This window comes from Fusarium venenatum (genome assembly GCF_020744135.1).
Source record: "Fusarium venenatum strain MPI-CAGE-CH-0201 chromosome Unknown EDB82scaffold_4, whole genome shotgun sequence".
Lineage (NCBI taxonomy): Eukaryota > Fungi > Ascomycota > Sordariomycetes > Hypocreales > Nectriaceae > Fusarium > Fusarium venenatum.
Genome location: NW_027072132.1, coordinates 3,679,704 through 3,703,505, shown reverse-complemented (window position 1 = coordinate 3,703,505; position 23,802 = coordinate 3,679,704). Strand labels below are relative to the sequence as shown.

General features: G+C 48.5%; 8 protein-coding genes across 8 annotated transcripts; 2 read left to right on the top strand and 6 right to left on the bottom strand.

Moving 5' to 3' along the window:
• Window positions 1-1,588: 1,588 nt before the first annotated feature.
• On the bottom strand, window positions 1,589-2,556 carry EDB82DRAFT_561800 (uncharacterized protein). The gene has a single exon (XM_065609758.1). It carries the CDS (start codon window positions 2,397-2,399, stop codon window positions 1,827-1,829), a length of 573 nt encoding a protein of 190 aa, XP_065463375.1. The 5' UTR covers window positions 2,400-2,556; the 3' UTR covers window positions 1,589-1,826.
• Window positions 2,557-3,027: 471 nt separating this feature from the next.
• On the bottom strand, window positions 3,028-5,066 carry EDB82DRAFT_579665 (uncharacterized protein). Its single transcript, XM_025738194.2, has 2 exons — window positions 4,832-5,066; window positions 3,028-4,747 (listed from the first exon to the last, which is right to left on the bottom strand). Exons 1-2 carry the CDS (start codon window positions 4,916-4,918, stop codon window positions 3,230-3,232), a joined length of 1,605 nt encoding a protein of 534 aa, XP_025592979.1. The 5' UTR covers window positions 4,919-5,066; the 3' UTR covers window positions 3,028-3,229.
• A 326-nt stretch (window positions 5,067-5,392) lies between these two features.
• Window positions 5,393-7,034, bottom strand: EDB82DRAFT_514561 (uncharacterized protein). The gene has a single exon (XM_025738193.2). It carries the CDS (start codon window positions 6,787-6,789, stop codon window positions 5,680-5,682), a length of 1,110 nt encoding a protein of 369 aa, XP_025592978.1. The 5' UTR covers window positions 6,790-7,034; the 3' UTR covers window positions 5,393-5,679.
• Window positions 7,035-7,457: 423 nt separating this feature from the next.
• On the bottom strand, window positions 7,458-10,469 carry EDB82DRAFT_318855 (uncharacterized protein). The gene is made up of 2 exons (XM_025738192.2): window positions 8,439-10,469; window positions 7,458-8,383 (listed from the first exon to the last, which is right to left on the bottom strand). Exons 1-2 carry the CDS (start codon window positions 10,056-10,058, stop codon window positions 7,880-7,882), a joined length of 2,124 nt encoding a protein of 707 aa, XP_025592977.1. The 5' UTR covers window positions 10,059-10,469; the 3' UTR covers window positions 7,458-7,879.
• A 1,178-nt stretch (window positions 10,470-11,647) lies between these two features.
• On the bottom strand, window positions 11,648-14,293 carry EDB82DRAFT_579662 (uncharacterized protein; the record flags this gene model as incomplete). Its single annotated transcript, XM_025738191.1, has 3 exons — window positions 11,648-12,888; window positions 12,940-13,086; window positions 13,141-14,293. The coding sequence occupies 3 exons, from the start codon at window positions 14,291-14,293 to the stop codon at window positions 11,648-11,650; spliced, it is 2,541 nt and encodes an 846-aa protein (XP_025592976.1).
• A 795-nt stretch (window positions 14,294-15,088) lies between these two features.
• EDB82DRAFT_452209 (chaperonin Cpn60/TCP-1 family) lies at window positions 15,089-17,201 on the bottom strand. Its single transcript, XM_025738190.2, has 4 exons — window positions 17,089-17,201; window positions 16,850-17,001; window positions 15,426-16,797; window positions 15,089-15,373 (listed from the first exon to the last, which is right to left on the bottom strand). Exons 1-4 carry the CDS (start codon window positions 17,089-17,091, stop codon window positions 15,314-15,316), a joined length of 1,587 nt encoding a protein of 528 aa, XP_025592975.1. The 5' UTR covers window positions 17,092-17,201; the 3' UTR covers window positions 15,089-15,313.
• Window positions 17,202-17,352: 151 nt separating this feature from the next.
• On the top strand, window positions 17,353-20,232 carry EDB82DRAFT_514554 (eukaryotic translation initiation factor eIF2A-domain-containing protein). Its single transcript, XM_025738189.2, has 3 exons — window positions 17,353-17,876; window positions 17,933-19,469; window positions 19,520-20,232. Exons 1-3 carry the CDS (start codon window positions 17,605-17,607, stop codon window positions 19,949-19,951), a joined length of 2,241 nt encoding a protein of 746 aa, XP_025592974.1. The 5' UTR covers window positions 17,353-17,604; the 3' UTR covers window positions 19,952-20,232.
• A 551-nt stretch (window positions 20,233-20,783) lies between these two features.
• On the top strand, window positions 20,784-22,609 carry EDB82DRAFT_514550 (uncharacterized protein). The gene is made up of 3 exons (XM_025738188.2): window positions 20,784-21,854; window positions 21,912-22,037; window positions 22,121-22,609. The coding sequence occupies exons 1-3, from the start codon at window positions 21,078-21,080 to the stop codon at window positions 22,364-22,366; spliced, it is 1,149 nt and encodes a 382-aa protein (XP_025592973.1). The 5' UTR covers window positions 20,784-21,077; the 3' UTR covers window positions 22,367-22,609.
• The last annotated feature ends 1,193 nt before the right edge of the window (window positions 22,610-23,802 follow it).

The window sequence follows — 23,802 nt, the reverse complement described above, 5'->3', positions numbered from 1 at the left end:
AACTTGTGTATGGCGCAGTTCAAGCTTTCAACTGATATGAAACTCGGGGATATTTCTCCGACTTGTTTTCCTTTAGTGGGGAAAAAGAAAAAGTGAAAAGAGAATCGGATGTTCCGAATACAGTGCACGTTCACTTCATCGAAAGGTCCTTATCGATCCATGTCAATTGGAAGGAAAGAAGATGGAATTTTTTTACTTCCGTTCTGTTGGGAATTTTGTTGAGTTCAAGGCGGGACCCTTTGTCTTGGCATCGGCGTCCAGGGTCAAAGAAGAAGTGGAGACGTTGGACGATGAAGTTGGTTCCCTGGCTGGATGGATAGCGACGTAAACAGGGAAGGTGAAGGATATGGTCCTGTTCATTATTTTTATAGGTTTTATCCTGCTTGATACTTGAGCACTATACTAATTGCCTTGATTATTTTCATTGTTTGGTCATCAATGCAATCGATAGAAAATATCATGGACTGTTTTATCGACTCGCCTCTTGTTCTAGGGTCCAGGTGCCCCACGTGTCTGGCCCGCTAGCGGCTCTTTTCCGTGGTTCGCGGCTCTGGGCTTTGGATTTTTAGTTATTTAAATCCTTGAAGGACCCCCAAACCCCGCTATTGGATCTCTCCATGACCCCTCCTTTTTGGAGTCAATTCAACTTGAAAGCAACAATATAGTCACTAATACAACGCCATCAATCAAGACAGGAATTGATATATTCTTTTCATGGAAAGACTTGGACATGATGCAGTGGTATTGTTCCAATCAATTTTAATAACTCAAGTTGATTCTTCTACCAGTAATAAAGGTCTCTCCCCAACATTTAATGATCCCCAATCCTTCACCTCGAGTCAGATCATGATCATTCGATCTCGAATATTCGTCGGTTCCCGATATCATCTTGAAAACAAGGGTCCCAAGTTATTCCAACGTCTTGGCCATTCGATGCCATCTAGCTCAAATACACTTTTGAACAGCTCGTGTAAACATTCTCAATACATGCCAACAAGCGGCTATGCTCTTGCGGGTGCCCAGCCCGTCACCCGTCGACTACCCATATTAGCAGTCAATTCCTCCTAAATCCCCGTCGCAGTTTTCAATTTTTCTTCTCAACCATATCCTGGACTTTCTTAATTTGACGAAGAAGAGACATATTCTGCTGCTGGATTGTCATGCCTTCGAACTTTGCCGTAGTCTCGCGCATTACTCTAGGAGAGGGTCTATAACTGTCGATCTCTTGATGTCGACCGCCTTGATAATAATTCTGATGTCTCCTTTCACGATACTGATCCTGGTACCGAGCACCGTTCCTCCTCCAAGGGGGTGACAGTGATGGGAGCGGAGGTCGGCGAAAAGGTGGCGAGCGTGGATGGCGGGTTTCTTTGCCTCTAAGTGTATCTCCCGTTGGAGGTAAGTTGTGGTGGTTGTCAAGACGTGGTCGCTTTGACTGCTCATACACAGTGTTTGTCGTGTTTCCTCCTTAAGGCCAGAGCTTCCAGTACTGTGAATGGGGGGCTCCAAATCCTTTTTCTTCCTCGAATCATATTGTTGCGTAGAAGAGTTACTTAGTTGAGACTCGGGTTTCTCCAGACGCTGTATCATGTTTGTATTGGATGTTGACGGCAGCAGGACTATCTGGGGGTCTGAAAACGCTGATCGCGCTGGAGGAGCTGAAGTATTTGCTGGAACAGAAGTCCCATTCGAACAAGGAGTGAGACCAACATGCTCCCGTTTGCCTGTTGTAGGCTCAGTCGGACCCGCCGAGAACTGCGAAGTCGCGGCAAAGTATCCATGGTATATCTGGCAGAAACGCTGTGCAAATACCAAGTTCAACTGGTCTATGAGGGTCTCCAGTTCAGGTTGTGACTGCGATACGGACGGAGTCGGTTCTCTCTCATGTAGGATCGACGAGCTTGACACCAATGCTCGACAGCTCGGTGTACTTCCTTCCAGTCTTTAAATTTCGCTTTTGTGATTGGTGTTAGATCTAGCATCTCCAATAACCGCCCCCAAAAGGGCTCTTGATCTGCATGCGGTGCATTGGGGACAGCCAAGTATCTGTCTTTTAGGGACATGCAAATCTCTAAGACTTTGATCTTAGACTCAGTACCGTAAGATGATCTTTCAGTGTCGTTGCTTGTTCGAGAGCACAAGGACGCAGGGCCGACATTGACTCCCGCACGGGGCGGGTCTGGCGGATTGTTACTCGAGAATATAGGAAGAGGTTGGGAGTTGTAGGTGAATTTATTTCTCCATGCTTTCGAATGTTCTCGCGATGGACCCTTCGGGGCATTCGCGGGAAAACTAGACGTCGTCATGAACGATTTAGAAGCCGGCGAACAGCTCAAGTCAATAACGTTGGTTGGCGGTTCTTTCTCCCCTTTTCTATCCTTCTTTCCTGGTTTTTCCATGGTGGGATGATTGATGCGGTGCGTCAATGGGCAGTCCCGGTGAAATTATTTGACGGGCCGAAATAAAATTGAGAATAATGAATGCTGTGTGTGAACCCGCCGGTTTGTCTGTGTGTTGTTGTAAGGTGAAAGGCTGCTGAGTGGGTGGGGAGTTGTTTGCCTTGGTTAGTGGGTAGCTGTAGGCAACAGAGAGATTGGCCTGCAAGTTTTAGGAGAAAAACAACCCTAAGGATTTCTATCCGAGCATCGTAGACTGACCTAATAATTTTGTATCTCACGCTTCTAGCGGTTAACTTTCTTAATTCCCTGAGGGTTCATATCTGATGGTCACTGTTTGGCAGTGCCTCGCCAGGGGTGGCAGAAACCTCGTAGATGTCTAGGAAATAAAATATTAAGCTGACTTATGCAGACTTGTATACTTATCGTTTTGTTATTCCAGACTAGCCCTAGCATTGGCTGTCATCCCATCGTTTAACAGTACTCAATATGGGAATCATTTGTCACAAGGCCGCGATCGATATGGCACTCAACATTGGACACAACTATACTAACAACAACTAAAATAGAAAGCTTGGTCATCGTTCCTGCGACAGCAGGTCATCTAAATACCTAGCAGTCTATTTGAATGGTCTGCAATTTATGTACAAACAGCTTCTCCATACTCACTTCACAAATTCTGTCTGTTCACTCTACTATTATCTTCTCGCACCTTATCCCAACACATTACAATACCAGAATCCCTAAGAGTACTTTCCAAATACTCTGCATCGTCGATCCATCCAAATCAACGCTTCCCAAAGCTGCAGTCTGAAACAATACACCCAACGTGGCTATTTCTCCTTTCCTCTGGACATTTTAAACAGCAACAGGAGCTTCTCAGATGTATCCATGGCCTCAAAATCTGCCGCCGTCTCTCGGAAGCGAGTGGTTAATGTACCCTCGCGCTGTGTCCGTTCAACCTTCCGTGTGCTACTAGACGCGCTTTGCTTGAAGGTAAAGGGGCTAGTGTTAGAAGTTGGATCAGGAGTCACGAACAGACCGGGCGACTCTCCAAACAGCGGTACTGGAGGAGGCTTATGGGTAGCACCAGTACTGCCAGAGGTGTCTTCTGTTCCCACAGATCTTCTCACTGCTGGGCTAGGAGTTGGACTATGAGCCAGAGAAGGCTGTCTTCTGGAGGGACTCGGTTGTGTTGCCGGAGATGACTGTCGTCCCAGACTTGAGCTGAACATCTCCTGTAGTGATGGAAAGTACGAAGACATGGACGACACCGGGCTTGTAAATCCAGGCGAGTGTTTGACTGTGCAGCGTCTCTTGCTGACTGCTTTGGTTGGTGTCGGCGTCATCTTGAATGATCTCTTCTTGTCGTTGGAAATCTTCCCTAGTTCCCATTTTCCGTCCGGAGTCTCTTCTAGTTCGTTTAGCTTGCTTGGTGTTTCAGGGAGACCACAAGCTTGTCGAGGTTCATCAGAGTCATCATTTGGTATATTTGTATACCCATCCAAAGGACTGAACACACGACTATGCACTTCTCTCTCCGATGCGGCAGACCGGCAATACTCCTTATATCGTTTCTCGTATCTTTTCAGTTGGTTCACGGTTGTGGGTGTCGTAACTGGGGTAAGACACTCGATGGAAGGCAAGATTTCGTCTTCCTCATCGACATCATCCGGATCGTCCTGATAGTCGGAATCGTTTTCGTCCGGAATTGTGACAATATCTTCGTCGTCTATCTCCAGTTCTTCTTCCTCGACACACTCTCGCTCAGTCATGGCCAAGTCTTGGCTTTCCACTTGAGTGTTCTCCTCGGCGGTGATTTGAACTAGATGCTCGCGAAGGCATTTCTCTATTCCTGGCTCCAAGTCCATCGCCAACGACATAACAGCTTCAGTTTTTCGCATCATTGGCGTGTTCTTGGCCGTAGACTTTATTCTGTGCTGAAGGAATTGAACGTAAGCGAGGTAAACCTCTGGCGAACTGTCCGCCTTAAGCAGTGGAGGGCGAGTCAAAGACTCCAATTCAGTCTTTCTTTCCTGCAACATAGCTTCCATATGTTCCGAAACTTTTACTTCGATGAGGGACCTGACCTTCTCCTGCATTTCAGGCCAAATGACACTCTCGAAATCCGTTGTTGGAGGTTGGGAATGGACTGTAGGAGGCTCAGGCTCAGATTGCGCAGTCTTCTGCTTCTTTGACTGACTTTCTTTTCGTTCGGTCTTGTTTCTGTTGGTTTCGTTCCATACAGTAGGCTTCTCGACCACGGGAGGATATTTGGTGATCATAGCAAGGGGTCTATGTTCGACAGGATGAACATCACCTCGCTGCACATTTCGCCGATTAAGATTAAACTTGAGAAGTTAGTGGATGCTGGAATGTGTCGCGAACTCGCCAAAATAAGCTATTATAAAAAGGATGATACATCTTTGACTCACCTGGCAGATATTATCCCTCGTAGCTTGAGGAGGAGTTTGGTCATCTCCTATGGTTGAAGGGGTGCCGGTAGCTAGGTAGCGACCCATCCAAAAGTAGCTATCTTCTGGCTTGACGGCTTCTCGGAATAGGAGAAGTTCCAAAGTTAGTGAAGCTCCGATATCTAAACTTAGGAGAACCCTCGGTCGCCTTCCTTTTGGAGGGTGACTTTGGAGGTCTCATATTAGGCAAACGGAGAAAGGGAGCGTAGTCGAATGAGATAACGAGACATGACAAGTCGGCGCAGCGTGAGGATTCTATTTGAACAGAAGGGAAAAAGTGAGCAGAGTCTTGATTGGCCAAAATATGCAAGGTGTGTGGATGTAAGAGTGGTTAAGGAGTCCCAGGTGGTGGATTGTTTGCAGTGCGAGGCAGCCGGTATTGATTCATAGCCTAGACTCATCGAAAAACCAGGGAATAACAGAACAGGGCAATGCAAAAGGCATAACTAAAGCACCTCATAATATAAGCCAGCCTAACTTATTGATTCCGTTCTTTTGGTTTGAGCAACCAAATTATCCAGGCTTGACGATAGCGACTGAACTGATGGAAATAAAGAACTCGGCTTAATCCACACATCAACGTTGAAAAATATTCAGATACGAAACTTCTTTTCTTTGCTAATCATTGCAATTCTTCCATTTTCTCTTTGTTTATGTCATCAGCCAAACATCATGCCATTTATGATGCTATAACAAAACTTTACAAGATTCTAGCAAAATATACCCAGCATAACATGCCTCCAATCTTCTTTTTCTCAGTCCATCGCTCATAACACCATCACGAACAAGATAAACGCCATACTCAATCATCACCAAGATACCAGTGCCCCGTCGGTATCGATCACAGACTTTAGTCGCTGCGGCATAAAGTTGACCCACATGTTGAGCCGTTCCATGTCAAAGGTTGCCCACGCGTCGCGTACCATCTTCTGAAGCGTCTCGTCTTCCCAGTCTTTGGGTGGTTCCATCGTCCACTGCTTGTTCACGGGCCAGAGGCTGTCGAGAGGGCTCAGGTCGGGGCTGTCGCCGCAGTTGTAGTAGTATCGCAGATTGTGCTCGTCCTTCCACTGCTGAACCAAGTTGACCTTACTCGCAGCGCCGTGGGCAAATGCCTCACAGTCCTCCTCGAGAATGAAACTCTGCGGGCCGGTGCTGTTGAGCCATGGCTTGACTGTCTTTTCGAGGATGTGGTCCTTGTACTCCTGCATGGTCATGACACCAGTGCAGTTGGGGCTTGTTGAATCTTCGTAGAAGACGGTGTCGCTCTTGAATCCATAGCCCACGGCAACCCAGGCATGAGCCTTTCGCAAGTCGCGTGGCCAATCAGCCTCAGGTTTGGTGGTGCAACTTTCGCAAACTCGCTCGCCGGGACGGGGAATAAGGCGCATCTTTCCATCAAGACCAAATCCAAAGTGCAGCTCAATACTGAATCGAACAGCTCGCCAATCTTCAGGTTGCGGGTACGCCTCCAGCATGCGCCGGGCATACTCAACTCGCTTCTCACGAGCCTTCTTGTGCACCCAGGTGCGTGGGCATAGCAGACATCGTCGGTAGCCCAGCGTACCCATGGTCCTGTGCAGAGTCCTTGGGTTCACGTCCACCTCGACACCAGCCTCCTTGGCGAGACCGTGCCAGTTCAAGTTTACGTTGACATAATTGTCGTCCCACAGGATCTTTTCCATCTTTTGCTGATCGTCTTCGGAGATCTTGAGTGGTCTTCCACGCGTCTCCTCCCATTCGGGGTCATTGCGCTTGGACGCGGGAACACTCAGCGCGGCATAACCCTGAGAACGAGACAGGTCAAAGTGCCTGAAGATGGCTGACTTGTTGACGGGGAGGCCTTGAGACTCAAGGTACGAGATGGTGCCTCGAACCATGGCCTTCTTGGGGGTGTCCCCATGCTTATATCCGGCTGGCATCTTGAACGAGTGTCGTGTCGCGTCGCCCCAGTCTAGGATGCTTTTTTCGCGGTGTAAGTGGGTGGAGAGAATGACTGGGACGGTGGTGATTGAATGTTTTTGTCTGCTCTCGTTGATTGCGCGGTACGTGGTGAGGGGTCAAAAGTTGGCGGTGATCACGTGGCATTTCATTCGTGTCACCTTGGAGGTTGGTGCTTCCCAAGGGTAGGACGACCTGGGATAGTCACTTCCCACATTGTTACGACATGTTTGTTTTGGAATTTATCTACTATTTAGACAAACTTTTCAACATATCTCCTGTCTGAAGGAGCAACAGCATTCTGTTGTCAAAGGCGAGTGCTGATGCTCTGTTAGCCTCTTGAGATATGCCCCTAATATTAACGCGCTACCAAACGCGCTTGATGAGGGATAAACGATGAAACAGGAAGCAATAGTCGTCATAAACAGAGACTTCGTTTCATTGACAGGCATTGTTGTCTAGCTCACGGCTTGCTTTGTTTGCATGATACAAGGCTGAAACACCATATTTTTCTTACCCTGCACCATGGATGAGTTTTCTACTACGTGAACCAGATTTTAGCAGTGTCCAGCTCTGGGTCTAATTGTTTGTGCCTCCACTACAAGTTCCATGGTATTGCGGCTTTAGCTGACATTCAATTGTGTCGTAGAAGTCTTTGGATTGAGTTTGTCAACGGTGAAACCGCTGTACAACTGGTGATCCGTTAGTGCAACACCACAATGTCTCGGTATATTGAGCTTTTAGTCAAGTACGTACTCAAGTCTAATCCTTTATGTCAATTTAACATGTGCCAATTCATAAAACACGTCTGATCATCAAAATATATTGATTCAAAATCTCGTTGTCCAATTATGGTCAACTGCAATTACGAAGATAAAAACACCGCTCTATAACCTCTCCAAATACTTCATAAACATTCCCTCCGCATCTTATCCAAGATCCGAAGTCCGTGTAATAAACGCCATGAAAATGGAGCCAATATGTTCCCCATCTATACCATATTTACGGCTTGAGAACCAAGCAAGCCCCAAGACCAAGAGCCTTTCCAAAATGGTAGCCCGTTACAAACGCCTAAGCTTTTCCTGCCTCACGGACTGACATCATAAATTTGTCCTCGGCACCCACTTCGCCAGCAACTCTGGCGGCAGAGACCTTGGCATTTCTTTCGTTAAGGATTGTCTTGACTTCTTCAGCCGTTTTGGCGCCGAGTAGCGTCATCTCTCGGCTGAGGAGAAGCGCTACGGTAGCTCGAATCAAGAGAGCATCGCCTTCAAAGACGTACACGTCCCATAGCCGGGCTGCTTCGTCAATGGCCAGATGCTGTGTGAATATGGCTGTCAGGATTCCCGACAAGGATTGCTCAAGTTCGGCAGTTGGGATCTTTTTGGTAAGGTGCGCGTGCAGAGGCGCCGACTTGAGAGACAGCGTCTGCATGACAAGGTTGAAAGCGGAAGCTTGTGCGCCTGGGTCGCCAGTATAAAAAGACAGAGGTAATGGGCGGTTAAGCACATTGGCGAGTGCGACGAATGCGGACGGGACATCGGGTAGGTTGAGGAGCAGCAGGGCAGCAATTGTCTGACGGACTTGGTTAGCATTTCAAGTAGCACAAGGTGGCTGAGGGCATACTTACATTGCAACCCCGAACATAACCAATATCACTCCTGTACATGGCATAAGCACTCAGCACGTCGACGAGACTCTGGTGCAAAGGCCCTTCGACGTCGAAAATCCGGAGATCCTGCCATGTGTTGTGTGAGGCATCTTTTCGAATTTCTTGGAACCACCTTGCCCTTCTGGCATCCTCCGCATCACCCTTGTCATCCTTGACTCTGGCCTCGATTTCTTGGGCTCTCGCAAGAGCTGCCTTGAACGATGTCTCTGAAAGACCGAGTTCGTTACCGATCGCTCGACCCCATATAACACCTCGGCTACGGGGCGCGATGCCTTTCCACCAGAGTTCTCTTGTTCTGCGCTCTCGAATGGCCTCGTTCCATCGTGGAATAACGTCTCTCTCCCAAATTTGCATCAGATTGTCGGCTGTGCTGTCTCGTCCTTCGATCTTGGCTCTTCGGGAGGCTTCACGTCGCTCCTCGGCCTTTGCACTGGCTGCCATCATTTTCTGATATTCTTTCAAGTGTCGGCGTTCCTCAGCAGGATCCTTGGGCGGCAACCATGATGGACGCGTACGGCTCAAGACAGCTTCCTTTTCCTTGGAAACAGGGAGAGGGTCAATCATGATGTTGGTCTTGCGAAGAGGTGGCAGCTCAGGTGTTGACTTGACGCGCTGCTTCTTCTCGTACATGTCGGCAGAACGACGAGATGCATTCCAGGTGTTGGGACGCTGGTTCGCGGGGCGCTTGATATGTTGCTCGACCAACTCATCAGCGTGCTCTTCGAGCTTTTCGGTCAGAGTTTTGGCTTCGGCATTCAGTTCCGCCAGTGCTGCGTTCCAGCTATGCGCTCGTGTTTGGGCGGGACTGCGAGGGGTATCGGTCTTCCAGGCTGGCGAACGAAGTGAGCCCGAGGCTTGTGCTACAGCAGGTGTTCCGTTTCCGACACTTCGAACCCGTTCCTTGGATCGATTCGGGGAGGGCGATGTGGACGGCGGTCTGCTGGGTGTTCGCTCCTGCATAGGTCGAGGGGACAGCGGCACATTATCGAGAAACATGCCATCGGGAATATCGTCACCGTCGTCCTCGTCACATTCACGCTCGAGATCAGTAAAAGACTTGCGCTCACGGGCAGTCTGCCAGCTGCTTCGACGGGGCTTTGCAGGAAAACTCGGGTCTCTCGGATCCCTCGGGTTGAGCGAGGAAGCAGGACTCGGGCTTCGTCGTCGATTGAATGTGAGAGAGGCTGAGGACGGACTGGTCAACATCTTTGGGCGCGTGGCAGAAAGGGGCTCTGTCAATGCGCTCAGATTGGTGCTTCGGGGGTTGGAGGTGTATACGTTTGTCTCGAGAGTTGGGAAGGGCGGTCGAGCTTTGGAAGCAGTCTTGCCAGCTACAAGAGATCGACTTGAGTGAGCCTTGGGGAGACTAGGGCGAACGTCGACTTTTGATGGACTTTTGAGGGTGACGCTGTCATCGTCAAGACCAATCTCCTCGAAATGGCCAATGTCGGCCATGACACTAGCATCGTCGCTGTCATACGATTGAAAAGATGAGGTCTTTGAGCTCTTTGAGGTGGTCATTCCTGGAGGAGAGTCGGGACTGGGGAGAACACTGTTGATATCAAGAGTGCGAATCATTGTCGCATCGCTCGGTGGAGCAGGAAAGGATTGAACAAGAGGGGAGTGTCGAATTGCCCGAGGGCCCTCAAGAAAACAATTTTCGTGTCGCAATGATTGGTTTGTACAGGTATTTGGGGGTATGAATCGGTTTGGTACTGGATCGTGGCTTGTGATATCGTCGGTTACTGTTGGAGGTGGACTCGCTTCTGTTTTTGTTCGACAATGCCGTGCTTGGCTTTCCTTTATCGATTTGGCGGTAACCGTTGTTATGGACGAGAAGGAGTAGAGCTGTTTCAAGATTGCCGGGGTAGGAGTCGATTACCAAATAACCGGGCCAAAAGAAGTCGTACTAAAGTAATTCAGGATTGAAAAAGGGATAAAAAGCGAGGGTATGAAGCGAATGTTGAAGGTTGTTTTGATGTACCGTTAAGAGCGGTTCGAGGGATTCAATCGATCAACGATAGACTGGGGGTTGGATGATATTTGAAGGGAATAATAACAAGCAATGCTATAGTGCTCTTATCTAGAGGTAAACAAGATTTTGCAACCCCAGACGGCGGTAATAATAAGCGGTCGCGGCCGGGATGACGAGAATATTACCCAAAATTAAGCGCGGGTTTGAATGAAGTGGCCTCCAAAACAAAGGGGTGATGATTGATTAGTTCTATTGTTGAAGGGTTTGAGACAAGAAAGAATGAAAAGGATGATATGCAGTTGAGTAGGTGGAGGGACAAAAAGGAAATGGGTTTAGGAAATCAAGAGATGGAAAGGAGAGCGAGAGAGGGGAGAAGGAAAAACGAGTGAGATTCAAGCATCAAGACAAGGAAAGTCAAGATTCAATCAAGTCCTGGAAGTCAAAGATACCAAGACCAACAAGTTAAACCGGGAAGTGGATGACGATCCCCAAACGAGAGAGAGGAGATGATCCCACCACCCACAGCTTAGTTTAGACAGCAAAAAAAGAAAGATGGAATGCTTGTATTGTTGCATACAAAAATAGCCGCAGAGTGACATTGGTTTTATTTGCAGATGTGGATTTTGCATGGGTCTGTTGACATGGCCTTATCGAGCCAAGCCACTGCCAGGGGCTTACACTGTGAACTTTGTTTTGGAACTGTGTAATACCCTTCTGTAAATCAGAAGCCCTACAGTGTCAATTTTGTGCTTCACTTCCCCTCCCCTGTTGCTTTAATCTCGGCCGCATAACCCGCGTCTAATAAACAAGGACAACCAGTCATGGCCTAACAACCGCGAGGCCTCAACTTTTGCATCTCGGTACGGAATACAGACTCATCCATACTAAAGTTAATTCGACACGGGAGGAAAAACAAGCAATTTTACGCCCCGTTCTTTCCGAGAGCCCTACGATCCTTGACCCTTCTACAGCGAGACCACAATAACAAACCCCAGCAACGTGTCTCATTTTTTTTTTAATAAAGGGATCCAGACAATCAATTGTATGAGGCGAGGCTTCTACGCCCTGTTCCTTTGTTATACATTCCACTATGATCATTTCGTCCAAAATGTGACATGCTCATTACATTGACTAAAGGCAGGTAGCCACTGATCCGCTTCTCCATCACATGGATATCATCTCGATCGCGTCTTTAAAGACCCCCCTTTCGATACCCACAGCTTGTTCCACCTCCGGATATCCTTCGCTGCCTGTCAATATCCGCTCGCACCTTGGCCATCAAATCTTCTCCATCGTAATCGGAATCATAATCCTCGGATGATGACTTGCCTTCCTCGTCAGTATCGCCAGGAATCAAGAATGCGTCCACACCTTGAGGAAGCTTCTTTGTCTTCTTCTCACGCTTCTTCTCATCGGCGTTGTTGGCGGTCAGAACTTCTTCAACAATTCGTGAACGATTCTTTGCCTTAATATGCTTCTTCTTCTCGCGTTTAAGCAGCTTCTCTTTCTTTGCAGCCTTCCTGCGGGCCTTCCGCTGTTCGCCATTGCGCATCGCCTCCTCCACAACAGTCTCCAGTGCCTTCTTCTTTGCAGTAAAGAGTGGGACAGGAGAACCTGCGATTGATGAAAACTTCATCGTAAGATTGTACCAAAAATTGTTGTATTGCCTCTCGGTCTTAATACCTCTATGCTTCAGTTCCAAGGCTACGGCGCTCGACTCACGTTCGCTGAGAGATTGGTTGATATTCCAGTCGACATCCCAGTTGTACTTTTGGTTTGAGTCATTGTGCTTGAAGGTGAATCCTTGACCAGCTGTAGATTTCTCCTTAAAAGAGGCCACGGTGGGTTTAATAGCATGCTCCGAAACACTATCTCGAATGACTTGAGGCATAACCTCTTTGCCTGGGAAGAGGGGCTTGGTCCAGTTTGGATTTGAGACCGGTACCAGCTGCTTTTCTTCAAGTCTCTTCCGGCGTTCGCCTTCAGATTCTTCACCATCGCTAACATTTTGCTCGTCAATCCTCGTCGGCTTCTGAGCTTTGCCAAATAGAGGCTTGGGGTTTGTGAACTGTCGTTCCGCGCTCTGTCTTAACTGTTTCGCAAGCTTATGGCGCCTGGTCTTGGTGACTTTGGCATCAGTGACACACTGTTTTTCGACTTCGACCGACTTCTGAGTCTGGCGCATAGCTGGCTGTGTAGGCAGTTTCGAAGGTGTCTCCTGTTTGATGATGCTTGATTCCAACAACTCCTTAATTTGAATTGGGCATTCGTCCGAATAGTCCTCGTCGGAGCTTTGCGGCTCTACCTTGAGCATCTTCTGGGTAGTACGGTTGACTCGATCGGTAGGTGGCTTTGAGGGAGTCCCCTGATCAGATGCAGCCTCCTCTGCGACCGTATCGTCGGCGATAGACGACAATGATTTCAATTCTTTTTCTAGATCTATTGTCAGCCTCATCCATTGTCGCGACAAGTTGTCGCACTTACTTTGTCGAAGCCATGACGAGGGCTTTGGTGATGAGGTCAAATGTCGGTATGCGTCCCTGGGCTGAGATGGGGTCCAACTCTTCGATCGGAAATCCGCCAATGTCAGCTTCCTTGCTGGTGGTGGGTGTGTGAATATAGTTTCATCCTCTATAGCTCGTCTAATAGCAGGTTCATCCTAGGAAACTCTGCGCTCAGACGAACGAATTATCTTGGCTTGATGCTTGCTGTCTTGAATTCGCTCGGTTGGCGATGATATGGCATGATCATCTCCAGAAAGCGGGGAGATGTCAAGGAAAGAAGACATCTCGATAATATCGCATACCGGCTTTTCGCTAGATCTTTTTAGAATGCTCTTTAGGCCGATAAGAGACTCTCGATGATGTGGGTGAAACTGTGAAGGTGTACCAGGAGTATGTGTTTCCTGAAGGTTCTCGCCGCTATAGACCGGCTGGAGCTTATAGGTCGATGGTGGGGTTTTGTTTTCCAAGTCAGGTGCTGGGGTTATAGACGCCTCGATTTGAGCTTCTTGGGTTTGAATCCCTCGACTTGAGGTTTCCGTAGACGAGGAGCTTTGAATGGGTTGTTCGGGGGCTGTTGAGAATGGCATAGCTGGCGGGCTACTTCCGATGACAGAAATTGAGACTTGTTGAGCCGCTTCTGATGCAGCTTCGCCAGACTGAGGACCGTCAAGCCATGCATCCAAAGCGTCCATGATATCGGGCGAATGCGCTCGCGGCTCGTCTGGAGTTTGTGTCTGTGTTGGTTGGGGTAGTGAGTTCACATCTTCAACATCGCTGTTGACATCACTCTCGATACAAACAGGAGTATCAAGGGAGTCGCCGACTCTACGCCGCTTGATTGTTGCCTTTCCCTGTAGAGCTTGGCGACCTTTGGGTGATGGAAGAACCTTTTCAATAACGCAGTCAGACCCATCATCGGATGAGGGGGCGTTAGAGCGCTTCATCTTAACCCTCTTGGCTGGGCGAGCTCGTGAGCTAGCAGCGACAAGTTTGCGCTTTGGCGATGGCAGTACCTTGTCGATTTTACAATCAGAATCGGAGCTTTCAGCTGACGAAACTTCAAAAGGTGTGCTCGGAGAGGTGCCTTGAGCGAGCTGAGTGTTTCTCTCTGGGCTTTGCTGGGCTTTGCTACCAATAGCGCGTCGCTTATTTGCCTGAGGTGTTTCGGCGATGCGCTTATTGCGACCATCGACTCGTCGCTTCTTTGCGGCTTGAGACGAGGACATGGATTGCGAGATGGGTGTCGAGGGGATAGTTTTAACCCCACGACGCCGGCGCTGGGATGGGGTTTGTGATGCGACAGACTTGCGCTTGCGCGGTTGTTTTGGTGGCATGATGGGCTGCTGTTGATTCGGAATGCTTTAGGTGAATGCTTTCGGGCAGAAAAGGGAATGCTCGGACTGAAAGCGTGATCGTTTCCACGAGCTGCTTCTCTGAGGTAAGTGAATAGTTTGTAAAAGTGATTGCTAAAAAAGGTTTGACTGTGATGAGCTGTGCAATCTGAAAGAAGTAAATGCGTTAGGCCCTGGAGGTGAGTAATGATAATTCTGATGAACAATATGCAGAAGTGAACGATGTAGGCTGAGTTTGCCGCTATTGAAGAGTCCGAATGAATATTCACGCTACAGTGCTGCCTATTGAGTATTCTAGATGAACAGCTTTTTCAGAGGGATGATAAGTAGTTATTGGCTATGAAGGATAAGAAATGTTGAATAAGTTGAAATCTAAAGTAACTTGCCAGTGCCGAACAGCTGGCAGCCCCTTTATCATCTTTAGGATAATTTCTCAAGCTGCCCGCCTGCCACTGACAACCTTCGGTGAGATACCCCGTTTGCGTTCACCTGCCTTGTAGGTCATTGCCTAGCGGTTACTCCTCTATTCAGCTTCCAACTCGACTTTGGCTACAACAAGCTCGTCCGCACTTATCCAGTCTAAGGAGCGAAGGTAGTGCAGCCATAGACACTGTTCATTGTCCCGCTCTTACGTCTTGGCTGCTTTCATGTGTTCAAGTCTATCGCGAAATCATCAAGTCGCTACGGGTATTGATATGTACTTGAGCTTTAGAAAATAATGAGCTGTGGGCAGAAGCCTCCAAGTCATCATCGTGTCGAGAACTCTTCTGTTTTTGCAGACTTTTCAAGAAATTGTTGGCTTGTCAGTTTAATTTACTAAGATACACTTATTATCTACTTTTGTCATGAATCTTGATGCAGTATCGGTTTTGTTCTCATATAGCAAGGTTCATTCATGAAGGTCCTTTTTTGCATTTCCATGTCGCCGCATCTATGGTATCATTACAGATCATCATGGCCCATGCACATTGACCCATCATTCCTGGCCAACTGAGCCTAACCTTACATACGCTCTCGTCGACGGGGAGCTGCTCGGATGATATCATCTACTCGGAGAAGAAGCTAGCCATGGATGTTAGCAGTTTTCATATCAGGTTGTCAAGTGATTGCTTACCTCTGCGGCCTCGCTGGCCGAAGAAACGACAGCCTTCTTGAGCTTGTAGCTCTCAATAACACCCAGATCCCGCATATCAGTGATTCCACCACCAGGTGTCATCAAATCGAGACCATAAGTTGTAAGACCGTCGTAAAGAGCCTTGCGCAGCCTGGCGACAAGGTCACCAGAGTCAAGACCAGCGTTGTCGGCTAGAATAGTGGGAAGTTGTCGAAGGGCGATGGCAAAGCTTTGAACAGCCAGTTGTCGCTTACCCTCAACTCGTGTAGCAGCACCCTCAACAGCCTTGGCCATGAGCATCTCAGCACAGCCACCACCAAGGGTAGTTCGGGGCTCCTTGACAGTCTGGGACAGAACGGCAAGAGCATCGTGGAGACTTCGCTCAGCCTCATCGAGGAGCTGTTCTGTGGCACCTCGGAGAACAATTGTGCACGCCTCTCCACCGGCAACGCCGGAGAACTTGATAAGGGTGTCCTCACCAATGATGACCTCCTCAATAGTATCGCAGTGACCAAGCTTGACCTGCTCGGGGTGGTCAAAGGTGGAGGCGATCTCACCGCCTGTCACCAGGGCCAAACGCTCGATTCCGTCAAAGTCGGCGTGCTCGATTGACATGATACCAGCATCGGTGAACAGCTGCTCGGGCCAGTTGTAAATGAGTTGCCTGTTTATGAAGCAGTTGATACCATGGGCCTTGATCTTCTCTACCTTGGCCTTCATCTTGTCTTTCTCAGCCTTTTCGAGTTCGGCGAGTTTGCTTGTAGAGCCGACCTTGACACGGGCACCGAAGATCTTGACCTTGTCAGTATCCATAGAAGTGTTGGCCACGAGGATCTTGGCCTTCTCCAGTCGCTTGGGCTGATTGACACCGATCTTCTTGTCCAGAATAAAACCCTCGTCAAGATAAGAGTCGCTCAGTTTACCTCCAGCCTTCTTGATGATTTGGATGTGGTTTAGGTCTGAAGACTTAAGTCGGAGGACAGCATCGACAGCCAATTCGGCAAACTGCGTGCGATCCTGAGCGAGGACCTTTGAGCTAAGAGTTGTTCGCGCGATAGCGAGCAAGTCTTGGCGGAACGCCTCGGGGTTCTTGCTGTGGTCGACGGCCGAGCCTTCCAAAGCCTTCAATGCAGCCTTGCTCGCTATTCTGTAACCCTCAATAATAGTTTGGGGGTGGATCTTCTTGTCGACCAGCTTCTCTGCCTCTCTTAACAACTCGGCAGCGAGGACAGCAACGGATGTGGTACCGTCACCGACTTCGTCATCTTGAACCTTTGAAATATTGACGAGAACCTTTGCGGCGGCGTTATCGAGGGCGATCGACTTCAGGATGGTGGCACCGTCGTTGGTAACCATGATTTCGGCGGTGGAGCTAGCATCGTGTTAAAAGGGGGGTCGTCGACCGCAAGTTGGGCGCAACATACGCTGACTGTAGAATCTTGTCCATGCCCTTGGGACCAAGAGTGCTCTTGACGAGATCGCCGACGGCGATAGCACCAACAAAGGCGGCAAGGCGAGCATTCTCACCCTTCTCCTCGGTGGTGCCCTCCTCAAAAATTTGGGTTGGTTGGAAAGACTGAGGAGGGGCAGGGGCATATGTTAGTTATTGTTCTCTTTAATGTTGGACAGTTTGAGAGCAAAACTGCAAAGTAATAAAACATACCATGATGGGCTAACAATGTGACTCTGAAGACGGCGAAACCTATAGAAACGTAAGAGGTTATCGTCGTTGTCAACGTCAATATGCTTCAGCCTTGGGGTAGACGTTGCAGCCTTTTTTTCTGGAGCTATCTCGCAGCTTGATAGCGTAGCCCCTCCACTCCAGGCAAGAACAGCCACACGTGACTTGCCCCGCGACGGATTTCGGAAGGAGGACAATCATTTCTCCGTAACACGCACACTTTCGCAGAAGTGAAGCAAGAACACCAAATTTGTGTTGGAACTAGGTTGGCCACCGCAACATCAAGACTCCGCACGTTCCCTAGCGATCTTCTCCGCGGTTTTAGACAGAATACCGCGCGTCTTCCAGAGGTCATATCTCCTGAGCGCATAAAGGCCTTTTTCGCAGACCTTGTGCTCGGTAGCCGAACCCTTTAAAACCCTCGAAAAAAAAAAACATCCAGATTCGAGAGCGGGGCATTTTTTCTTGCACCCCTCCAACAACCACATATCGCCCATCATGGCACCCTCTTTCGACCACCTTCGCGAGGCCGACCTTGACGATGACGAGTTCAACGATGATGATATTGATATCTCCGACCTGCGAGAGAGATTCGAGGTTTCCCTAGACCAAGGCTATGACAACTTTGTCGTCATCGACGGCCTTCCCCAGGTCACTGAGGACCAGAAGCCTAAGCTGGTCAAGTTCTTGTTGAAGAAGCTCAACACAGTCGGCAAGACACGCGAGGACTCCGTACACATGCCCATGGGCGACGATGGAAAGTCTCTTCGGTAGGTGTTATACGTGGAATGAATATGCAAAAGAGCTTGGAACTGATCCCATAAAGATTCGCCTTTGTCGAGTACTCCTCACCCGCCGAGGCTGCCGCCGCTACTCGCCAGCTCGACCTCACTCCTCTCGACAAGAAGCACACTCTCCGCGTCAACAAGTTCACCGATATCGAGCGCTACGGACGAGAAGGTCGCATTGACGAGAACTACCAACCACCCGAAATCGAAGACTTCACCGAGAAGGAGCACCTGCGATCGTTCCTCAAGGACCCCTCAGGTCGTGGCCGCGATCAGTTCGTTATGTACCGTGGTGAAAGCGTCGGAATCTACTGGAACAATGAGAAGGACCAGCCCGAGAACATTGTTGAGCGCCAGCATTGGACAGAGACCTTCGTCCAATGGAGTGTGCTAGGCACATACCTCACCTCCGTCCACGCTCAGGGTGTCCAGCTTTGGGGCGGCCCTTCATGGTCGCGACAGGCTCGATTTGCTCACCCTTTCGTGAACATGGTCGCTTTCTCCCCCGGTGAGAAGTACATCGTCACCTGGTCCAACCGCCCCATCTCCATCCCCGATGAGGGCCACCCCGCTCTCTCTATCGACGACCACGGCAAGAACTACGTTATCTGGGATATCGCTACCGCTACCCCTCTTCGATCTTTCGCCAACCTTGAGCCTCCCAAGGTTGAGGATGGCAAGCCCCCGCCCAAGATGCAGTGGCCTGCCTTCAAGTGGTCGTCCGACGACAAGTACGTTGCCCGTCTTAACCCTGGCCAGTCTATCTCCGTCTACGAGCTCCCCCGCATGAACCTCCTCGACAAGACCTCCATCAAGATCGACGGTGTTGTGGACTTTGACTGGGCTCCTGCTACCCCTAAGCGCGACAGTGTCAAGGAATACGAGCAGCTTTTCTGCTACTGGACTCCCGAAATTGGCAGCAACCCCGCCAAGGTTGGATTGATGAGCATTCCCTCAAAAGAGGTTGTTCGATCTCTCAACCTCTTCAGTGTCAGCGATGCTAAGCTTCACTGGCAATCCGAGGCTGCCTACATTTGCGTCAAGGTCGATCGACACTCCAAGTCCAAGAAGTCTCAAGCCACAACTCTTGAGATCTTCCGTGTCAAGGAGAAGGGCGTTCCTGTTGAGGTTGTTGACACCATTAAGGACACCGTCATCAACTTTGCTTGGGAACCCAAGGGTGACCGATTCGCCATCATCTCCACAACCGAGCCTGCCGGTGTTACTGCCGTCGCTCCCAAGACGGCAGTCTCCTTCTTTTGCCCTGAAAAGGCTAAGAAGGGCCAGCAAGTGGGCAACTTCAAGCACCTCCGAACACTCGACAAGAAGAACAGCAACGCTATTTACTGGTCGCCTCGTGGTCGCTTTGTTGTTATTGCCACCATTGCCAACACACAGAGCTCCGACCTCGACTTCTACGACCTCGACTTTGAGGGTGAGAAGCCCGAGTCCGACAAGGACCTTACCGCCAACCTCCAGGCTATGAACACCGCCGACCACTACGGCGTCACAGATGTCGAGTGGGACCCTTCAGGTCGATTCGTCGCCTCTTGGGCATCTGCCTGGAAGCACTCTGTAAGTTTAATCTGACACACTATTCCGAGTTTCGTGCTAATACATCATAGATGGAAAACGGTTACCACATCTACGACTTCAAGGGTGAGGCTCTGCGAGAAGAGCCCCTTGAGAAGTTCAAGCAGTTCTCGTGGCGCCCTCGGCCTGCGACTCTCCTTACGAAGGAGGAGCAGAAGGCGGTCCGCAAGAACCTCCGAGACTACAGCCGTGTCTTTGAGCAAGAAGATGCCGACCGTGGTGCGTCTGCTGATTTGGCTGTTGTTGAGGCTCGTCGCCGCATGCTCGAGGAGTGGCACATCTGGCGTGAGTCTATGGAGGCCGACGTGCTGGAAGAGCGCGAGGCGCTTGGCCTACCAAAGGATCCTCACGCTCCTCTGCTAGAGGCCTACACAAAGTCCCTGGATACATCATCAGAGGAGGATCGGGTGATTGAGGAAATTGTCGAGGAGGTTATTGAGGAAAGTGAGGAAGTTCTCCCTTAGAGGGCTTCTCTGCAATTGCATAGGAGTGATTTGCTTGTATCGCGGTAGAAAACTGGTCAGGGCGAGGGGTCACGTAATGAAATTCTTTGTCATGTTCAAAAGAAGGACAGGTCCAATTCTTGGACTCTCTAAAAGCATTTTCCGGAGTAATCTATAGTCGTCCATCTCTGCATATTCCATTAAGGATACTTGTGACTGTCTTAGAAATCTATCCGCTCCATGTGTGATTAACGCTACCTGGAATTGGTTCAAGTCGGGGCGTCTTTGACAGCAAATTATTTATAAGTTGCATTCTAGGGTGCGTTTTGAAATGTTATATGTGCGCGTCAATGATTTTTATAGGTAAATCATCCTTGCTTCTTCTCAGCCGTATCCGTAGTATTGTGAACTGTGGACTTTCAATATAGTTCCTATACATTATGACCATCAGTCTTAATTGTCCGAGTGTTATGCCTCGTCGTAAAAACTAGCCAACTGGTGTATTCGATATCTTACAGCCGTCTACTAGTATTATATGAATCACATCGCCCGTGCTTTCCTAGCCATTCAGGACACTGACACAATATTACACTACACACCTTGTTGGTTGTTTATTTTGTATCTAGTGCACAGTCCATCATCCGAGACAACGCCTTTCCCATATCTAGTCCTTTCCTCTACGCTGATTCAAGACCTGCCATAAGCAATTATTCTATTTTAATGTAGGTATACCCGTCCTATCTAAGTGGATGACTGCCAAGAAGAAGGGTCAAGAAAGATTGCATAATGGAGCCGGTCGAACCGGATGGCCAAGCTGCTGACCATTTAAATCCGCCACTTCATATTAAATGTACTCAGACCAAGAAATGCGATCCCACTTACATCTTGATGTCTGTTGGACCAACAAGGAAGACCACTCTGGAAAAGGGGGAATAAAATTGATAAAAGAAAGCATTCTGCACGGCTGGCTTAACTGGCAACTCCTGTGATCTCTTGATGACCTTGGCTTCATTTACATCCAACTCTCAACTCTCCATTCGGAAGAGGATTACATTCTTCTCGAATTATTTTACGGTGGCGTCTGCTCTAGTGGTAGAATATTACTTGGACTCCCTGATCTGATAAGTAAAGGGAATCACGGTCCATTATGCGAGTCACACTATTTATCCTCTCTAGCATCTCTGCTATAACCAAGATCGCCGCTTCAACAGCACTCCCGATACCAGTTTCTGAGGAAGTACCTCCAATTATCAACCCAATCGTCGACCCAATTGTCGAATCAATTATTGAACCAGCCGTCGAGCCGGTTGCTGAGCCAGTCGTCGAGTCAATCGTCGAACCAGCTATTGAACAAGATGTTGAGCCAGTTGTCAACGCAGCAGTCGACCCTATCATTGAATCAATCATCGAGCCAATTATCGATCCGGTTGTCGAACTAGCTATTGAACCAGCTGTCGAAACAGTTATTGAACAAGTCGTCGAACCAGCCGTCGAACCAATTATCCAACCAGTTGTCGAACCAATTGTTGAGCCGATTATTGAACCAGCCGTCGAGCCAATTGTCGATCCAATTATTCAGCCAGGTATTGAGCCGGCTGTTGAACCAGTCATTGAACCGGTTATTGAACTAGTTTCCGACCCTATCGGCGACCCTATTATTGACTCTATTGTCGAGCCAGTTATCGAGCCAATTATTGAACCAGTTGCCGAACTGGCTGTTGAACCTGTCTTCGAAACAATTGTTGAACCTATCGACCCGATTGTCGACCAGATTCCCGTCCCAGAAACTCCCTCCCGCATCTCTACTGGGGTGATCCCAGAGGACCTCAAGAATGCCATGCAAGGGATACAGAGTCTAGCGTCCGACTTAATACTGCAAGCGTCCAACATCGGAGGCGACGGTGTGAAGGTCCAGGTTATTGGAGTGCGTCCTCACATTTTACTGCAGTATTACTTGGTCTGGGCTAACATTTACACATAGAACACATTCTTGCACTGCCAAGACATGGTTGATAGGATTCAAGAAATATCCAGCAAGATCAGTCGTCCTCCCACGATACTTTTCGGCTGGGAAGATCAGGGGGCAATTTGTTCGGCCTTTGACACGGTACGTCACGACCCTTGCGGTATTCGTGTGAGACACGAGTTAAAAAGGTCCCCTAAAAGATTACAAGCTAACATTCCGGAAAGTTCGGCATCAACCAAACCAAGCTCGTTACTGTGCTGTCCATGGAACCCCAGAGCATAGTAAGGGACGGCTTTGGCGACCGCTTTCAAGAATGCTTCGACCTGCTTCGACCAGTGTTGAGTCTCTTCATTAAGCAGCTCATAATATATACACCTACGTGTGAAGCTGAAATGCTGAGAAGGATAGACCAACTGGATGTGGCATTTAGCAATGCCAAGATGAGGATCGAGGATGCTCGGCAGAGCTAAGAGCACGCACATTCCATTGCATTCATGTGCCCTTGAGCTGAGGTCATGACTTGATGTAGGGGTTCCGAGCTATCGTCACCTCTGATTTCACAGCTTGCGCATCCTTTCCTACAAGGGTTCGGACGTACGATGGTGGCTGCTTGAGATAAGCAGGGTTGACACGGATAGAGCATGGGTTGTATGTGAGTTCAAGGGATGTATGCCCTAGCTGGAGACACACAGATTTTAATGAGAATTTGAATACATGATAGGATTGGATTTTGTGTATATGAGAAGCTGTATAGCTGCTAAGTGGAATCTTGCAGTTCCGTCATGTCGGCAAGATGGCGGTCAACTGTTTGTTGAGTAGATTTGATAGAAGCATTGATGACTTGTTCGTAGTCTGCAGATCTAAGATCCACATGTCCCTGTGAATGTAGATACATGCATTCGGGATCTTTGTAAATTCGCTCATATAATTGAGTTTTTGAGTGAGTTTGATTTGTTCAATATCCCAATCAAGAGTACCAAAATAGAAGAAGCCAATTTGTAGTTCATGATAGTACCTAATTGGTGGTGATGTTGAAGAGAATTTACCCTAGAGTTTGAAATGTCCATTGCAAATTGCACCATCTACCTGACCATTCAAGGGAGAGTGGGGCGGAACCTACCTAAGTAAATAGGTCCCCGCAGGCACAGACCATCCGATCCGGGGGTAGCAATAAGCGAATCCAAGCCCACAAAAAAGAAGAGTGAATAGAATAGACACAGTCCAACGAAGGACTTGGGTTTGATATGTTGTTACACGGTTTGAGGCAATACAGAAGCTTGAGACCCAACCTTGTGATATCAATGGCAAATCAGCTATAGAGACTATATGGTCATTCCATCAAACAAACAAAACGTATTTACCAAAGCATCCCATGTATCAAGATCAAGTCAATCAGCAAGGTTACCGATTATCATCACCAATATCAACCTTTTGAAACTGTTACTAATGCAAGATTCTTAATTATGATTGGGCGATAAAGTGTAGCAATCCGATTCCCCGCGAACCAGTTCAAAAAGGGCTTGTAATACAGTTCCTGAATGGTTATTGCTACAAACATGTTTTGCTCTCCTTTCTCATCAGCCCGTACGTATAAATTGCACTGCCTGATTTCATATTTGCCGTGCCTGATATAATAATGCAAGGAGAATACCTTTAATTGTCTACTAACTGGAATTCGGTCTTGTCTTGGATACTCGAGTAATCTCTAGATATCGGCGTGTCTTTCCGATGTCTTACTGTACGCCCAGTCCTAGAGAAAAACCAAGACCTCCATCAGTGTAAAAAAACAAAGGCCTGGATCGCCTACAGTGCGTATTGTGTAGAATACGGCCTTCATACCTTGACTTGGAGGGGAGCAGAATAATTGATATCTGAGTGGAAGAGGTAGAAAATAACTCGGCAAATA

What these genes read in the sequence shown, in the direction of transcription:
- EDB82DRAFT_561800 (XM_065609758.1), bottom strand. Translation starts at nt 2,399, where the DNA reads ATGGAAAAACCAGGAAAGAAGGATAGAAAAGGGGAGAAAGAACCGCCA.
- EDB82DRAFT_579665 (XM_025738194.2), bottom strand. Translation starts at nt 4,918, where the DNA reads ATGGGTCGCTACCTAGCTACCGGCACCCCTTCAACCATAGGAGATGAC. An exon ending in CGAGGGATAATATCTGCCAG is followed by an intron (nt 4,748 to 4,831) that starts GTGAGTCAAAGA and finishes TAACTTCTCAAG; the next exon opens with TTTAATCTTAATCGGCGAAA.
- EDB82DRAFT_514561 (XM_025738193.2), bottom strand. Translation starts at nt 6,789, where the DNA reads ATGCCAGCCGGATATAAGCATGGGGACACCCCCAAGAAGGCCATGGTT.
- EDB82DRAFT_318855 (XM_025738192.2), bottom strand. Translation starts at nt 10,058, where the DNA reads ATGATTCGCACTCTTGATATCAACAGTGTTCTCCCCAGTCCCGACTCT. An exon ending in GTTATGTTCGGGGTTGCAAT is followed by an intron (nt 8,384 to 8,438) that starts GTAAGTATGCCC and finishes CAAGTCCGTCAG; the next exon opens with ACAATTGCTGCCCTGCTGCT.
- EDB82DRAFT_452209 (XM_025738190.2), bottom strand. An exon ending in GACAAGATTCTACAGTCAGC is followed by an intron (nt 16,798 to 16,849) that starts GTATGTTGCGCC and finishes ACACGATGCTAG; the next exon opens with CTCCACCGCCGAAATCATGG. An exon ending in CGGCCAGCGAGGCCGCAGAG is followed by an intron (nt 15,374 to 15,425) that starts GTAAGCAATCAC and finishes ATCCATGGCTAG; the next exon opens with CTTCTTCTCCGAGTAGATGA.
- EDB82DRAFT_514554 (XM_025738189.2), top strand. Translation starts at nt 17,605, where the DNA reads ATGGCACCCTCTTTCGACCACCTTCGCGAGGCCGACCTTGACGATGAC. An exon ending in GACGATGGAAAGTCTCTTCG is followed by an intron (nt 17,877 to 17,932) that starts GTAGGTGTTATA and finishes GATCCCATAAAG; the next exon opens with ATTCGCCTTTGTCGAGTACT. An exon ending in CATCTGCCTGGAAGCACTCT is followed by an intron (nt 19,470 to 19,519) that starts GTAAGTTTAATC and finishes AATACATCATAG; the next exon opens with ATGGAAAACGGTTACCACAT.
- EDB82DRAFT_514550 (XM_025738188.2), top strand. Translation starts at nt 21,078, where the DNA reads ATGCGAGTCACACTATTTATCCTCTCTAGCATCTCTGCTATAACCAAG. An exon ending in TGAAGGTCCAGGTTATTGGA is followed by an intron (nt 21,855 to 21,911) that starts GTGCGTCCTCAC and finishes ATTTACACATAG; the next exon opens with AACACATTCTTGCACTGCCA. An exon ending in TTTGTTCGGCCTTTGACACG is followed by an intron (nt 22,038 to 22,120) that starts GTACGTCACGAC and finishes CATTCCGGAAAG; the next exon opens with TTCGGCATCAACCAAACCAA.